This window comes from Ipomoea triloba, chromosome 10 (assembly GCF_003576645.1).
Source record: "Ipomoea triloba cultivar NCNSP0323 chromosome 10, ASM357664v1".
Taxonomy (NCBI): Eukaryota; Viridiplantae; Streptophyta; class Magnoliopsida; order Solanales; family Convolvulaceae; genus Ipomoea; species Ipomoea triloba.
In genome coordinates, this window is record NC_044925.1 from 5,909,244 (window position 1) to 5,927,369 (window position 18,126).

Here is an 18,126-nt window from a genome sequence, read left to right on the forward strand (position 1 = left end):
CCACCTTGTAAGGTGGACCTGGGTCCAAAACTACGTCGTTTTGTCTCTTTTTTTTATTTTTTTATTTTTATTATTAAATTAGTAAACACATTGCTGAATTAGAGTTGCCCAAAAATGTGTGAATGTAGAGGTTTCAAAGTGTGAATGTAGAGTATAGAAATCGTGAATGTAGACTTATGATTGTGTGAATGTAGAGTTGCCTAGAAATGTGTGAATGTAGAGGTTTCAAAGTGTGAATGTAGAGTATAGAAATCGTGAATGTAGAGTTATGCATGTGTGAATCTGTAATAGAGTTAAGAAGTTCTAGCAACTTGTAGCCCTGTAATGTGTGAATGTGGAGTTCTTAAATTGTGAATATAGAGTTTTGAATGTGTGAATGCATAACCGTGGTAATATAGTTACTAAACATATAATCCTGTAATGTGTGAATGTAGAGTTTACAAAGTGTGAATGTAGAGTATCATATAATCCTGTAATATGTGAATGTGGAGTTTACAAAGTGTGAATGTAAAGTATAGTGTATGTGAATGTAAAGTATAGTGTATGTGAATGTAGACCCAGGTCCACCTTGCAAGGTGGATGGACCTGGTCCACGGCATAATAATCTTCAGGAAGAACATTGGAAGATCCTTATCACACCGCCAAATGAAATCCAAAGAGCTCTATTTAAATACAGTGTGGGCTTCTCGAGGATGCTATCACTGGAGCCTAATCCATCCTCACAATTCAAAAGGAGATTTTTAAAAAAATAAATAAAAGGTGAAAGTGAGAGGAGAATATAATGTAGCATTACTTATATTAAGGGTGTGTTTGGTTCGCACATGAAAATCGGAATCGGAATGGGTATCAAATACTTGGTAATGGTAATGGGTTTTGGTGATAGTATTTAACATGTTTGGTAGTTGGGTGGAATGAGAATGATTATTAATAGTTGGGGAAAAAAGGAGGAAGGGAGATGAAACCCTTATTTAATAAGGGTATGGATTTTGTCATTAATGGGGTATTCCAAACCCATAATAGCATTCACAAAACCTATCAACCAAACACAAGCAATCACTTTCATACCCATTCCTTATGCCTAAACCCACCAACCAAACACACCCTAAATATCTTCATTGACTACATGCAGCCACGCACATATTTTCCTATATAAACCTCAACCTATCCACATTGTGATCATATTACACATTTACACCTAGCTCGCAGCTTCTAACTCTTTCAATCATTAAATTATTTTTTACCAAAATTCAAACCCAAAATATGAGGTTCCCTTTATATTTTTTAAGCATTTTCATTTTATGCATTATTGCATGGACACCTTTGTGTTCTTGCAATGATACCATTTTCAAATGCCTTAACCGCCGTTCAAATCCTTCTCATCCAATTTCTTCCGTCATTTACACCCCAAACAACTCTTCATATTCACATGTTTTAGAACAATATTTAAGAAACTTGAGATTTAATGAATCTTATATCAGAAAACCTCTTTTTATTGTGGCAGCCACATACATTACACACATCCAATCATCAATATTATGCGCCAAAGAGCATGACCTCCAAATGAAAATCCGAAGTGGGGGCCATGATTTCGAGGGTTTATCATATGTCTCAGACATGCCATTCTTTATCCTTGACATGTTCAACTTTCGATCCGTCAATGTTAACATTGAGGATGAGACTGCTTGGGTTGAGGTCGGAGCCATCTTAGGGGAAGTTTACTACGCAATTGCCAATAAGAGCAATGTGCATGGCTTCCCTGCAGGTGTGTGCCCAACTGTTGGAGTGGGTGGCCATATTAGTGGCGGCGGATATGGCAATATGATGAGAAAATACGGTCTCACCGTGGATAATATCATCGATGCTAAACTGGTTGACGTTAACGGTCATGTTCTTGATCGAAAATCCATGGGGGAGGACTTGTTCTGGGCCATCACGGGCGCTGGCGCATCTAGTTTTGGAGTGGTCATATCATACAAAATAAAACTAGTGCGGGTCCCACCTAGAGTGACCGTCTTCAGAGTTACAAGAACCCACGACCAAAACGCTACCAGCATCGTCTATTGCCACCAACGCGTCTCGAGCCAGCTAGACAAGAACCTCTTCATCCGCCTCTCACTTGGGGTTGCCAATAGCACATCACACCCGGGAGACAAAACCATAAGCGCCACGTTTATCGCCCTTTTCCTCGGAGACTCCAAAACACTTCTCTCCACCATGAATGAAGACTTCTCAGAGCTTGGGTTAACAAAGGATGACTGCAAAGAAATGACATGGATAGAATCAGTCCTCTTCTACACACAATTCCCACCAGGAACCCCAAAGGAGGCCTTGCTCAATAGATCCCCACAACGAAACGAGTACACCAACACATACTTCAAGATAAAATCAGATTATCTCCAAACCCCAATGCCCAAAGAAGGCATAGAATTCATATTCAAGAAAATAGTGGAGCTCGAGAGAGTGGCTTTGACGTTCAACCCACAAGGTGGGAGAATGGCGGAGATTCCATCGACGGCGAAACCCTTTCCCCATCGATTGGGAAATATCGCTTTGATTCAGTACGCAATCAACTGGAACAAAGAGGAGCAGAAGGCGGCGGGGCACTACATAGAATTGACAAGACAACTCTATGAACATATGACTCCTTTTGTTTCGAGGAATCCTAGGAGGGCGTTTTTGAACTACAGAGACATAGATTTGGGAATCAACCACAATGGACCGGAAAGTTACTCAGAAGGAAAGGAGTATGGATTGAAGTATTACAATGAGAATTATGAGAGGTTGGTGAACATAAAGAGTAAGGTTGATCCTCATAATTTCTTTAGGAATGAACAAAGCATTCCTACCCTCCCATCTCAGAGGAAATAATGATTGAAACTAACAAATCGGCCTGGCCTTTCCGATGGGTTCAAGTGTTTGTTTACAACTTTTAGTTATATAGTTTAATTGTTGTTTCTATAATATAAGTCAAGAACCCATCTTAAGTACCATTTGTCACTATTTAATATTGTAATTGTTATTTCTAAATTAAATCAAGAATCCATCTTACCCTTATCCTTATTAAAGTTTAATGTTTTTCAATTGTCTGGTTGTTGAGAAAACAATAGTTATTGCGTGGATCGTGGTTCACACAGCTCTGTAGACCATCGTCCAAAAACGACGTTGTTTTGCGTATCTTTTTCACGTGACTCACTGCAAATACATTTTTATAACTCATAATATACATTATTCTAAAGTAAAATGTACATTATTCTAACTCATTAAGTACATTATCTTACCCCAAAAATTTCAATAGTATATATTCTAACATATAAAGTACATTATTGTAACTCATAAAATTCATCTACTTCGTTTTGGACCGTGGTCCACACAGTTCTGTGGATTTTCCTTGAGAATATTGCCCCATACCGCTAGCGTTAGTTGTGCTAGATTTGCTATCCTTAAGCTTAGATGACTGCAGTAATGAAGACTATGGCTAATACATATACCTTAACAATGGTCATGATTCAATTAGAAGTAACGATGGTCATGGTTTTTAATACTACCTGTTTTTAATACAACAGGACGAGACTCAATGGAGGGAATGAATTAGAAGTAACGATGGTAATGGTTAAATTTAACCTGAACTATTCAAATTAAATTGTGTACGGTCAGATCATAATCAACTGAAATTGTGCATTACCAATTTTGAATAGCAAAAATGGGTCAAACTGGAAAAATGCATGTAATATTAGTGTTGCTAGAATAAGGGGATTAGGGTTTTGTTTTTCGCGTGTGAGAGAAACAATTGACAGAGTTTATTACTGAAATAGTCCCTCGACTATTGCGAAATTACCAATTTGGTACTTGACAATTTTTCGTACCCAATTAAGTCTCTCGACTTTGAAAATTTTAACCAATTTGGTCCTGCGTTAATTTTGGCGTTAAACATCCGTTAAAATCGGGACTAAATTGGTAATTTTGCTATGGTCAAGGGACCAAATTGGTAATTTTACTATAGTCAAGTGACCATTTCAGTGAAAAATTAATTACCAATTTGGTCCCTTGACTATAGAAAAATTACCAATTTGGTCCCGTGACTATAGCAAAATTACCAATTTGGTCCCGATTTAACGGATGTTTAACGATAAAATAAACGGAGGACCAAATTGGTTAAAATTTTCAAAGTCGAGTGACTTAATTGGGCACAAAAAATTGTCGAGGACCAAATTGGTAATTTCGCAATAGTCGAGGGACCATTTCGGTAATAAACTCCAATTGACACAATGATTATGACTTTCTAATTTTGTCCTTAATGTTAATGATGTTGGAAATTTTAGTAAAAATGACATTGTGAGTGGTCATTTGTGGTATAATATTAGTGTCCTCTGATATGAGTGTGGTGGTTAAAGTGGATTCAAGTTCTCCTAAGTGAGACAAATAAATCGATATATTGTATGCTCAAAGTATATAATGGGTGCATAAAAAATTGAGTGTCAAAGTATATTCAATTTGAGTTGAAAAAAATAGAGATAAGAATGTTTGAAAGAAACCTTTGTCTCACATTACAAAAAGAAAGTGGGTTCTCCTAAGTGTGACACATCAAAGAACAATCAACATGGCTATTAAAGCATCACGAGTTGGAAGATAAGAAAGTTGGTTCTCCTAAGTGACACATCAAAAAACAATCAACATGGCTATTAAAGCATCACGAGTTGGAAGATAAGATGAAGCTAACTGCCAACAAAATGTCTAAAACGTCAAAGACGTACAAATTTATCTAAAACGGAACTCTAAAATGTCAAAGACATACAAATTTATCTAAAACGTAACTTTAAAAAGTCAATAAAAAATAATTCAAAGTCGTATTAATTACTCATAAATCCATTTAGAAAAACATAATTTGTTAATATACGCACGTGTTCTTATTGTTTGGTTTAACTTGAAAAATGCTATTTAGGTTAAACTACTCTATTACATATTGTTTGGTTCACATAATGAATTTTGAAATAATAAAAATTCTATTTTTTTGAAAATGAAATAGACAAGGAATGTGATAAGAATTCAATTCCATTGTTTGATTCACAGCAAAATAGATTATGGAATTGTATGTTAGTGTTTCGTTGAATTTTTATATTGAATGTACATTATTTTTATATTGAATGTACATTATGTAAGTGTACAAATGATACACGGTCCTTTGTTATTGGCTATATTATTTGTCAAAAATACACTTAGCCTTTATCTAGCTGTTTATTAGTTTTTGGACCGTAAGCCAGTCTGTCCACCAGTGCTGATAGTGAAGCTGTGCCAGCAGACGCAGTCTCAGACAGCAAAGAATTAGTCCACCCATTTAAATTGTGTGGCTGACAGAATTTTAAGGGGGTGTGGCTCTCTTTTATTCAAGGAGTTTTTCAGATCTAAACTTGTGAAGGTTGTTAAAGGATGCTACACTATTTAAAGGAAGGCATTTGAAGCTCTAAATACACCTCTACACATGATACAAGTTGAGAGCTTTCACACATGAAGATTAAGAAGATCATTTGAAGTTTTAATGACGTTCTACTACTGTCTTTGAAGCTGTCGTTGATGCTAAGTCAAGATGAAGAATTGAAGAATTCTTGGGTTGCAGTTTTGTCAATTCAAAAGTAGATGTTGAAGGTTGTGTGTTGGTTTTGAACCATTGTACGTTTGGGTTGTATTCCAACTATTGTAAACCTTGGTGCATCTAGTGGATTGGGCAAAAGCTGAGTAGCCCCGCAGACGTAGGAGTTCTAGCTCCGAACTGCGTGATCAATTCCTGTGTCCGGGTTCTATTTCTTTACTTGCATTTTTTTATTTTTTTGTTTGTCTTTTAGTTTATCTAATCTGGACTAAAACCTATAAAAACGTTAAATAATCCCTGAACCCGTAAAGTATTGCATTCAAGATCCACGAAGTTTTTTCAATTGGTATCAGAGCACGGGGACTTAATCTATTAGTCTACCGATCTGGCGATCTCGTGTTTCTTGAACTCAATTCTTTGGTGCCTTTTTGGTGTTTTATTTTCGGTTCTTGCTATTTTTTGTTCTGTCTCACCGTGTGTTGAGTGTTTCAGAATGCATAAACCACCTCCCGAACTAAATGGTGACAACTATGCTTACTGGAAAGCACGTACAAGGATGCATATCAAAGCACATGGTGAACTTATCTGGAAAGCCGTCCTNCTATAGAAAAATTACCAATTTGGTCCCGTGACTATAGCAAAATTACCAATTTGGTCCCGATTTAACGGATGTTTAACGATAAAATAAACGGAGGACCAAATTGGTTAAAATTTTCAAAGTCGAGTGACTTAATTGGGCACAAAAAATTGTCGAGGACCAAATTGGTAATTTCGCAATAGTCGAGGGACCATTTCGGTAATAAACTCCAATTGACACAATGATTATGACTTTCTAATTTTGTCCTTAATGTTAATGATGTTGGAAATTTTAGTAAAAATGACATTGTGAGTGGTCATTTGTGGTATAATATTAGTGTCCTCTGATATGAGTGTGGTGGTTAAAGTGGATTCAAGTTCTCCTAAGTGAGACAAATAAATCGATATATTGTATGCTCAAAGTATATAATGGGTGCATAAAAAATTGAGTGTCAAAGTATATTCAATTTGAGTTGAAAAAAATAGAGATAAGAATGTTTGAAAGAAACCTTTGTCTCACATTACAAAAAGAAAGTGGGTTCTCCTAAGTGTGACACATCAAAGAACAATCAACATGGCTATTAAAGCATCACGAGTTGGAAGATAAGAAAGTTGGTTCTCCTAAGTGACACATCAAAAAACAATCAACATGGCTATTAAAGCATCACGAGTTGGAAGATAAGATGAAGCTAACTGCCAACAAAATGTCTAAAACGTCAAAGACGTACAAATTTATCTAAAACGGAACTCTAAAATGTCAAAGACATACAAATTTATCTAAAACGTAACTTTAAAAAGTCAATAAAAAATAATTCAAAGTCGTATTAATTACTCATAAATCCATTTAGAAAAACATAATTTGTTAATATACGCACGTGTTCTTATTGTTTGGTTTAACTTGAAAAATGCTATTTAGGTTAAACTACTCTATTACATATTGTTTGGTTCACATAATGAATTTTGAAATAATAAAAATTCTATTTTTTTGAAAATGAAATAGACAAGGAATGTGATAAGAATTCAATTCCATTGTTTGATTCACAGCAAAATAGATTATGGAATTGTATGTTAGTGTTTCGTTGAATTTTTATATTGAATGTACATTATTTTTATATTGAATGTACATTATGTAAGTGTACAAATGATACACGGTCCTTTGTTATTGGCTATATTATTTGTCAAAAATACACTTAGCCTTTATCTAGCTGTTTATTAGTTTTTGGACCGTAAGCCAGTCTGTCCACCAGTGCTGATAGTGAAGCTGTGCCAGCAGACGCAGTCTCAGACAGCAAAGAATTAGTCCACCCATTTAAATTGTGTGGCTGACAGAATTTTAAGGGGGTGTGGCTCTCTTTTATTCAAGGAGTTTTTCAGATCTAAACTTGTGAAGGTTGTTAAAGGATGCTACACTATTTAAAGGAAGGCATTTGAAGCTCTAAATACACCTCTACACATGATACAAGTTGAGAGCTTTCACACATGAAGATTAAGAAGATCATTTGAAGTTTTAATGACGTTCTACTACTGTCTTTGAAGCTGTCGTTGATGCTAAGTCAAGATGAAGAATTGAAGAATTCTTGGGTTGCAGTTTTGTCAATTCAAAAGTAGATGTTGAAGGTTGTGTGTTGGTTTTGAACCATTGTACGTTTGGGTTGTATTCCAACTATTGTAAACCTTGGTGCATCTAGTGGATTGGGCAAAAGCTGAGTAGCCCCGCAGACGTAGGAGTTCTAGCTCCGAACTGCGTGATCAATTCCTGTGTCCGGGTTCTATTTCTTTACTTGCATTTTTTTATTTTTTTGTTTGTCTTTTAGTTTATCTAATCTGGACTAAAACCTATAAAAACGTTAAATAATCCCTGAACCCGTAAAGTATTGCATTCAAGATCCACGAAGTTTTTTCAATTGGTATCAGAGCACGGGGACTTAATCTATTAGTCTACCGATCTGGCGATCTCGTGTTTCTTGAACTCAATTCTTTGGTGCCTTTTTGGTGTTTTATTTTCGGTTCTTGCTATTTTTTGTTCTGTCTCACCGTGTGTTGAGTGTTTCAGAATGCATAAACCACCTCCCGAACTAAATGGTGACAACTATGCTTACTGGAAAGCACGTACAAGGATGCATATCAAAGCACATGGTGAACTTATCTGGAAAGCAAGGATGCATATCAAAGCACATGGTGAACTTATCTGGAAAGCCGTCCTAACTGGTTGGGAACATCCCACAAAAGTCTGGAAAGCCGTCCTAACTGGTTGGGAACATCCCACAAAAGCGGGTGAAACAGTCCTAACTGGTTGGGAACATCCCACAAAAGCGGGTGAAACAGAAAATGATCCCAAAGTGCTCAAACCAGAAGTTGAATGGGATGCAGCTGAAAGGACCCTTGCTGGATATAATAATAAAGCTTTAGATATAATATATTCACTAATGCATGAAAGCCAATTCACTTTAGTTGCAGGTTGGGACTCTGCAAAAGTCACATGGGAAATACTGGAAACTACCTATGAAGGCATTGATTTAGTAAGACAATCTAAATTACAACTGGTTCAATCTGATTTCGAAGAATTACGAATGAACGAAAACGAGGACATTGTGAGTTTCAATGAACGTGTTTAAGAACTTGCAAATCGAGCTGCTGTGCTAGGCGAACCATTTCCCCAACAAAAATTGGTCAAGAAAGTCTTGCGTTCTCTACCACCGCGTTTTCGAATGAAGGTGACCGCTATCTAGGAAAACGCTGGTTGGGAAGACAAAACTCTTGCAGCATTGATGGGAAGCCTTAAGACCTACGAAATAGAGATCCTGACTGATCATACAAAGAAACAGAAGTCTGTTGCATTCAACGCTGAAGGACAAGACTTCGACATGCCTGATACAGATGAGCTTTCTGATGATCCTGTTAGTTTATTATCTAAACATTTTTCTAAAATTTTGAAACAGGTTAAGCAAAAGAATTACACACAAAATACTAGGGTGCAAAATCAGAAAGGGATCAACTCAAGTAGCTCAAAAGGTGTGACAAAATCTGGAGGATCAACATCAAGATCATCTGGCTCACGTACTGGTAAATCTAAAGACAAAGTGAACAAGGGCATCCGGTGCTATGAATGCGAAGGATTTGGACATGTTCAAGCTGAGTGTGCAACATATTTACGAAGAAAGAAGTCCATGACGGCTCTAACCTGGAGCAATGATGAACCTGAATCAGAAGCTGCTGGGTCAGACACTGACGAAATTTCTGGAAATTTTGTGGCCTTCACTGCAATAGCTGACGTTGATCCTGACGCAGAAGAGCTCGTTGGTTCAGACAGTGGAGAATATAATTCAGCTGAAGATCGCGAGTTACCTTCTGTGTCTTATGAATTAGAATACAAAAAATTGTACTCCAGATGGGAGGCTTTATTTAAAGTTCATCATTCTTTGTCTAGTAAAATTGGTGTTTTAGAAGATGCTAAGATGGTGTACAAAAACCAAGCTTCTGAAAAAGATATCCTACTAAAGGCTAGTCTTGAACGTGAGGAAAAGCTACAACAGGAACTGGACATGCTCAAACGGCGTATCAAGATGATGGACACCACATCTACACTTGATGAAATACTTGATTCAGGAAGACAAACTTCTACAAAATTTGGGCTTGGTTTCTTCGGTAGGAAGAACAAAGATACTGTTTTTGTGAAAAGTTTTGAATCAGTTCATAACACGCCAGAATTAAACCCAGCTCAACAATGCCATATGACAGCATCTGAACCAGTGCATGGCATGCCCGAATCAAGCTCAGCTCCACAACGCCGTGTTACAGAATCTGGAGCATATCGTGTTTTTTTCAAAATCCAGTACATCTAGACGAGGCTATGGTAATGTAGTGCATCCAAACCTTCATCGCATGAGATATAACCCTATATGTCATTATTGCAGGATGCGCGGGCACACCAGACCTGAATGCTACTATTTCTACAAGGATCAAAGGGTTGAGAAATACATTCACAAGCGCATTGCACCATTTGTAAAACAAGTTTGGGTCAGGAAAGCGGATTTTATAACCCAGAAAATGCCAAATGCACCGCAATGGAAAAGTGGTACCTTCTAAATTCATTCTTTAGTTGGTATTTTCTCAATACCTGTATTATGTTTTTTTGTGCTTTTACCCGCTGTTTTATCCTCTGTTTTACCTGCTTCTGTGCTATCTGCTGATTCGGTAGTGGCTACTGACTCTGTTTCTGTCTCTGTTCCAGTATGCTCTGTTTCTGGCTCTGCTTCTGACTCTGTTTTAGGAAAGTCTAGGCCCGAGCAAGTCACAATTCCTGATGCTTCTACGTTCAATATACGTGATATTGCATTATATGTTGACTTGCCTGCTGCATTCCGTGTCTCAAAATCTGATGATTCTGTTCCGGTCACTGTTACTACATGTCCTTTACCTGTGTCTAAGTCAGTCACTATTCCAGCTTCATCTGGTTTAGTTCCGTTGTCTGCCAGCACTACCAAATTACTATTTGTTTTAATAGCAATGTTACCTGTTTCTTGCTCTGGTTTGTCTGTGTTTGTGCTTCTTATCAGGTGCCTTTTGAACAAGCTCTTCAAAAACGTAAGACACATGTTGCTTCTTTAAGAAAAGAAGAAAGACAAAGTTAGCTATGACTACTCGAGCACCTCGCATAACTTTATAAAAGGGCTCCCAATTCTGTTGATGTGTCACTAGTCCTGTTGCCGATCCTGCTGCGCCTAGTAAAAAACTCCAAATTAAAGTTGATATTTCAAGTCTATATTGCGATATCCGAAGCTGATAGATTTATGGTAAGCTCATAGTCAAAGAAGATTGCTGCTCCAGAAGGATATTGATCTAGATGGCATTATGAAGCATTGCAACATCATCCCTCTACTCAAAGACTAGGATCTACTCCAAACTGTTCAAAACATTGGTTCCTATTCAGAATGGCTGATTGTCAAGTTCTACGTAAATCTGTCTCCTGATACAGATGCTCAAAGTTCTCCTCAGTTTCACAAGGTGGTTGTTCGTGGCCGATGATATGAATCTAGTTCTGACTTAATCAACCATGCTGACCTAGAAGAAGAATGTGAGCCGAGCCTAGATCCTCTTGTTGCTACTCTGTCTCACAATCAGCTCATGGCCTGACCTAAGGGTGATGTCTCCTCACAAGTGGTGACTACTATCTTTTTACCTTCGTTTTGGTTTGCTCTCATACTCTATTTTATGTCTTGATTATTTGCTCTTTTGGATGTGCCTAAGATGATCTTTTTGTTAATATGCGTAACTCTAACTGTTTTATAAACTGTTCTTGTGTCTGATTTATATGTCTCTGAACATGTTTTGTCTGATTCTGTGGTTTCCTCTAAAATTGTATCTGGTTCAGTGTTCACCTTTCTTGTTTTTATTCCTTCTTGCCAATCTGAAGTGTGATCTGAGTTTGAATTTGCTTGTCTTCTATTTTTTTTGTTGGTCTGGTCATGACCGTATTTGATATTCTTTGTGTGCTTTTGTGTTATGTGTTATGGATATGTGCTTTTAATGTGCTTTACCTGATTGTATCTGCTTTAACTGAATGTATCTGCTTTTTGGTTGCTTTGTCTGTTCCAACTTGACTTTTATTGTTTTTCGCGTCTACTTATGTGCTCTATGTGTTATCTGTGATAATCCTGTACTTGAAGTTGCTTTACATGGATGTGCCTTCTGTTTTATGTGCTTATCTTCTTATTTTATTTGACCCAAATTGATTTTTTTCCTAATTTTGTGTCTATAAGTGCATCTGTCTAATTTGCTGAGTTGTTTTCAAGTTGTCTGTGCCTAGTTTTGGGTTTCGTGTTTCTTTTCTACTTGAGCAGGTGTCTGTTACAACTTCAAAGAAACTTACTCCAAGCGCTGTCTTAGTATGGTGATATTGTGATGAAACAATCACAATTGAGGACGAGCATAGTTATCTGGATTATCATTCTGTTCGGACTATCTTTTGGATCATCATATTTTTTGTTTATCAATATTCATATTATCATATTATTCGGATTATCATTATTCAGAATATTATATTATTTGGACTATCTTTGATGGGTTGAATTGCTTATTGTATGAGAATTTCTATGGGGTGAATACTATTATGAACGTGGGTTGCATATGAAGAGTACGGTGATTCGTATAGATTTCAGTTGGTATGGATTGGTGGTTATTCTTTTGGTGAGATTATCTTCAATCGTATCATGGATTTTGTTTTAACGAAAAAGGAGTCAAAGATTCATCTTCCGTTTTCAAGTCTGATTTTTGCGTTGCTAAAAGCTCAAGGTTTTGCTCTTTACAAAAATGAACCGCTGCTTGAAATTCTTGGAAAGTATACTGTCGAACTACGGTTATGTCCAAAACGCCACTATGATGATCGTGCACATCTTCGGACAGTTCCTGTTCTAGTGATTAGTCCTGTGATAGGTGTTACACCCTCTGGCTCACCCTCTTTTTCTCTGCCCAGGGCTACTTCAGCGCTTGACACAACTACTATTACTGTGCTACATGCTCGTGTTCAAGCTTCCCAATCCACAATTCACTAGATGCACATTTGTCAATTTTTTGACAAAAAGGAGGAGTTAAGGTATGTTGTGGAAATTTTTTTGATGAATGCTTGGATTTATTGTACTAAGGGATAGAGGTGGCCACGGGCCGGTTCAAGGTCGAACCAGCCCTGAATCGACCCAGAAAAAAGTTGGCCCAGGCCTTATTGGGCCTGGGCCAGGCTTAGCTCGAACCGGAACCGGCTTATTAAGGGCCGGTTCAGGTCCTGTAAAAAAAAATTCGGGGCCCGGCACGGAACCGGCCCAGGGCCCAAGCCCAAGCACGGCCCAGGCCCGGGAAAGTGCAGCCATGGCAGCAAAGCATGGTAGCTTTGCTGCCATGGCTAAATTACAATTTATAAAAAAAAATTTAAATTAATTTTGGCCAGCTGCCACAAAAGGCTAAAACTATTAGCCCTGCAATCTGCAATGGCCAAAATCAAATATTTTGGCCGTTGCATATTTGCTTGTAGCCTCTGCTGGAGGCAAGGTCTAGCCTGGCCTCCGGCAGAGGCTACTCTCAAATTTCTGGCCGGATAGTTTTTATTTATTTATTTTTTTCTTTTTATCAACCATTGAACCCTATAAATACCTTTAATCCAATTCATTTTTACCACACAAAAATTTTCAATCTTACACTCCCTTACTTCTACTCATCACAACAATTCTCCTAATATTCTTACTCTTTACAAATTTTATTATTCTTATTTATTTTTTCAACCTCTCAAATTTCATAACTTCACATTTTCAATTTCAATTTATATATTTTTAATTTCTATAATCCTATATTTTAAATTCTTATAATATTATATTAGTCCTATATTGTTTTCAAAAAAAAAATATTAGTCCTATATTTTTTATTTTTGTACTCCTAATCTCATATATATGGCTTATAGTGGCAATCCGGGTAAGAGACCAATTAACTTTTCTAATGTAGGAGAAGATTCACAAGAAATTGATCAACATCAATTTGTTTCTACTCAAGAATCCATAGGTGACGCCAATCTTCCACCTATTCCTCCAACGGATGGGGGAAGAAAACCAACATCATGGGTTTGGCAACACTTTGAAAAAACACTCGTTCAAGGATCCTCCAATCGATATTTAGTAAGTTGTAAAATATGTGCAACTATGAAGAGGAGTCAAAAACCATTTTCTTGGCAATCCGGAACAAGTGGCACCGGAACTCTTAGTCGGCACTTGAATTCTATACACAATATTAGGAATGATGAAGGACAACTCGAGAGGGGACAAACGCAAATTTCCGGGTATGCTAGCCCCGGCGGAGGTATTTTTACTTATTCATGAGAAACAATGATTGATGAATTTGGTAGATTTATAATTGGTGATGAATTACCTTTTAGTCAATCCGAAAGCACTCGTTTTGAAAGATTTGTTAAAAATAGTCAATCCGAAAGCACTCGTTTTGAAAGATTTGTTAAAAAAAGTCAATCCGAAAGCACTCGTTTTGAAAGATTTGTTAAAAAAACTTTACAACCACAATATAAAAAAGTAAGATTTGTTAAAAAAACTTTACAACCACAATATAAAAAAGTATCAAGAAATACTTTAAAACGTGCTATCTATAAAAGTTTTCATTTGTCAAAAGTTATGCTAGTTAATTATTTTGCAAATTTTAATGGTCGTGTTGCTTTAACTAGTGATACTTGGACAATTCCTCAAGGTGAGCCATATATTTGTGTTACTTGTCATTGGATAGATAATAATTGGATACTTCAAAAGAGAATTATTGGTTTTGAATTAATGGAAGAATCTCATACCGCTTTTAATTTAAAAGAAAGAATAATAAATGTTTTGGATGAGTTTGAATTAAGAAATAAAGTTTTTTCAATTTCTTTAGATAATGCTTCTTCCAATACTAGATCTATAGATTTTTTTACTTGAAACATTATCTTTACCCGTTAATGGTCAATTATTGCATATTAGATGTTGTGCTCATGTTTTAAATTTATGTGTTCAAGAAGGATTGTGTTGTGCTCATGTTTTAAATTTATGTGTTCAAGAAGGATTGAGTAGTTTGAGTGATTTAATTGAACCGATTAGAAAAGGATTGAGTAGTTTGAGTGATTTAATTGAACCGATTAGAAAATGATTGAGTAGTTTGAGTGATTTAATTGAACCGATTAGAAAATATGTTAAATGGCTTAGATACAATAAAAACAAAAAAAATGAATTTAAAATATTGTGTGCACAACATGGTTTAAAAAAAAGACATTTTAGTTTAGATACACCTACTCGATGGAATTCTACATATAAATTGTTATGTGAAACTGCTCCATATCATGAGGTAATAACTATTTTGTATAATAGTAATCAAACTAGTGATGCTTGTGTAATTACATCTCAACATTGGGAAGTAGCTAGTAATGTTTGTGCAATTCTTCAATCATTTGATAGTGCTACAAAATCATTTTCTTTAGTTTATGAGCCTAACGTTCATTTAGTTGTAACTGAATGCATTACAATTGCTAGTACTCTTACTTCTTTTATTGAAGATCCTATTTTGTCTGGTTTAGTTAACAATATGATAGATAAATTTATATCATATTTTAGTAATATTCCTTATATTTATGGTTTAGCTGTTATTCTTGATCCAAATGTGGGTATAAATGGATTAAATGGTTTATTAGATTTTTATTATAGCTCATTGCATTTTCCAAACTATGCTCAACGTGTTCAAAAGTATGTTGATGATTGTTCTTATTTGTTAAAAAATTTATGTGAAGAATATTCTTCTATTTATGCACCACAAGCTGTTGATCCTGTTGTTGTCCGTAAGAGTAAGTGGCATAATCCTATTGTTTCAACAATATTAAAAAAATCAAAGGGTTGTAGTAGTGGTAATTCTTCTGAGCTAGATACATATTTGTCTTCTAATTTTGAAATAAATGATGATTTTCATATACTAACATTTTGGAAAGGAAACGAAACAAGATTTCCTATTTTGTCAAAAATTGCAAAGGATATTTTTGCATGTCCTGCTTCAACAGTTGCATCCGAGTCTGCTTTTAGTGCCGGCAAGAGAGTATTAGATGACAAAAGATCAAGTTTGGCACCGGATTCCATAAAAATTTGTGTCATGAAGAAGTATTGGGACGCTGCCGAAGAGCGCACTCAAGATCAACTTGCACTAATGGAAGACGATGTCATAGATGAATGGTTGGCCATGGATACATCAAGTGAAACCACACCAATTGCTAGTTCTCGTGCAACCTCCGCCGGTACTTTCGATCAAGAATGAAAATGAGCTAATCCAATGAGGTACGTACCAAGAACTACGAGGGCTTTGATTCCTCTAAATTATTGAGGATACGTAGGCATCTTAATTTTTTACAATATTAAGAGCAAGCCCAATTATTTTTCTAAATAATTATAAAAATAAAGAACTACGTGGGTTTTGATTCCTCTAAGTTGTTGAGGATACGTAGGCATCTTAATGTTTCTTAATATTAAGAGCAAACCCAATTTAAAAATATTTTATAAATTTTTAATTTATTAATCTAACCTAATTTAGTGAGTAAAAATCAAATGAACTTTATAAACTATAATACATTTTATAATATTTAAAAGTTATCAAATAATATTAAGTCATATATAAAATTTTAATAGTAAAAGACTAAAAATTTAAATGATATTAATGTCTTTTATAAATTTTAGTCTAGTAGAATATCATGTTAATTTTAATTTTGAGATTAATAATTAAAATATTATTTTTAACAAATATATTAGTTTTGGAGAAGTGTTGTACTGTGAATTGTGTATATATAATTATATATTTATTAACTATTAATCTATTATTGTCTATTAATATATCAAAATGTTTAAGTAGTTTAGTTGGAAAGAACTTAAGTTAATAATTATAATGTTAAGGGTTCAAATCTCACTTCACACAAAATACTTCAATTTATAAAAAATTTATATATTTAAAAAAATATTAAGAATTCCGGGCGAGGCCCGGGCTAGGCACGGGACTGGACCTCTATACTATGGGCCGGTCCCGATCTGTGCTAACCGAGGCCCAAGACCGGCCCGGGACCAGACCGGGCCCGACCCAGGCCCGGGATTTGGCCAGCTCTACTATGGGGGAGTAATAACTCAGGGGAGACATGCTTGAGAAAATATGTTGAGGGGGAGAGTTCTATTGCGATTTTGCTGGTTTTGAAGCTTCTGTTTTGGTGGTATGTTGTAGTGGGTTTCGCATGTTTTTTCTTACAATATATGTTTGGCCTTTATTTCGGTTTTAAGTGTCTTATCCTTGTTACCAAACTAACTTATGGCATGAGTTTAATAATATTGATTTTTGTTTAAATTCTTAAAAATGCCTAAGTTTTGTTTGAAGGTGATTTTTGTCAAATAATTGCCAAAGGGGGAGATTGTAAGTGTACAAATGATACACGGTCCTTTGTTATTGGCTATATTATTTGTCAAAAATACACTTAGCCTTTATCTAGCTGTTTATTAGTTTTTGGACCGTAAGCCAGTCTGTCCACCAATGCTGATAGTGAAGCTGTGCCAGCGAACGCTGTCTCAGACAGCAAGGAATTAGTCCACCCATTTAAATTGTGTGGCTGACAGAATTTTAAGGGGTGTGGCTCTCTTTTATTCAAGGAGTTTTTCAGATCTAAAATTGTGAAGGTTGTTAAAGGATGCTACACTATTTAAAGGAAGGCATTTGAAGCTCTAAATACACCTCTACACATGATACAAGTTGAGAGCTTTCACACATGAATATTAAGAAGATCATTTGAAGTTTTAATGACGTTCTACTACTGTCTTTGAAGCTGTCGTTGATGCTGAGTCAAGATGAAGAATTGAAGAATTCTTGGCTTGCAGTTTTGTCAATTCAAAAGTAGATGTTAAAGGTTGTGTGTTGGTTTTGAACCATTGTATGTTTGGGTTGTATTCCAACTATTGTAAACCTTAGTGCATCTAGTGGATTGGGCAAAAGCTGAGTAGCCCCGCAGACGTAGGAGTTATAACTCCGAACTGCGTGATCAATTCCTATGTCCGGGTTCTATTTCTTTACTTGCGTTTTTTATTTTTTTGTTTGTCTTTTAGTTTATCTAATCTGGACTAAAACCTATAAAAACGTTAAATAATCCCTGAACCCGTAAAGTATTGCATTCAAAATACACGAAGTTTTTTCACATTATTTGATAGTATGGTCCACACAGCTGTGTGGACCATGATTGACATCGCAATTCTTATACCATTGACCAGTATGCGGTCCAGACACCATGGTGTTGTAGTTGTTTCGCAATGCACTGTGGTTGTGCATTATGGTGATGTTAATGTTGTTTTGTTCCTCATCCCTGTATTTGATAGTGGGGTATTAACAGACAACGAGGCGGGGTGGGAGTTGAGGCAATATAATGAAATTAGTACTATAATGTT

General features: G+C 35.9%; 1 protein-coding gene across 1 annotated transcript; it reads left to right on the forward strand.

Annotated features, from left to right (window-relative positions):
* Window positions 1-1,199: 1,199 nt before the first annotated feature.
* On the forward strand, window positions 1,200-3,065 carry LOC116031806 (berberine bridge enzyme-like 8). Its single transcript, XM_031274116.1, has one exon. It carries the CDS (start codon window positions 1,261-1,263, stop codon window positions 2,866-2,868), a length of 1,608 nt encoding a protein of 535 aa, XP_031129976.1. The 5' UTR covers window positions 1,200-1,260; the 3' UTR covers window positions 2,869-3,065.
* Window positions 3,066-18,126: the final 15,061 nt, after the last annotated feature.

Excerpts from the sequence above, each read along its gene's own strand:
- LOC116031806 (XM_031274116.1), top strand. The coding sequence starts at position 1,261 with ATGAGGTTCCCTTTATATTTTTTAAGCATTTTCATTTTATGCATTATT.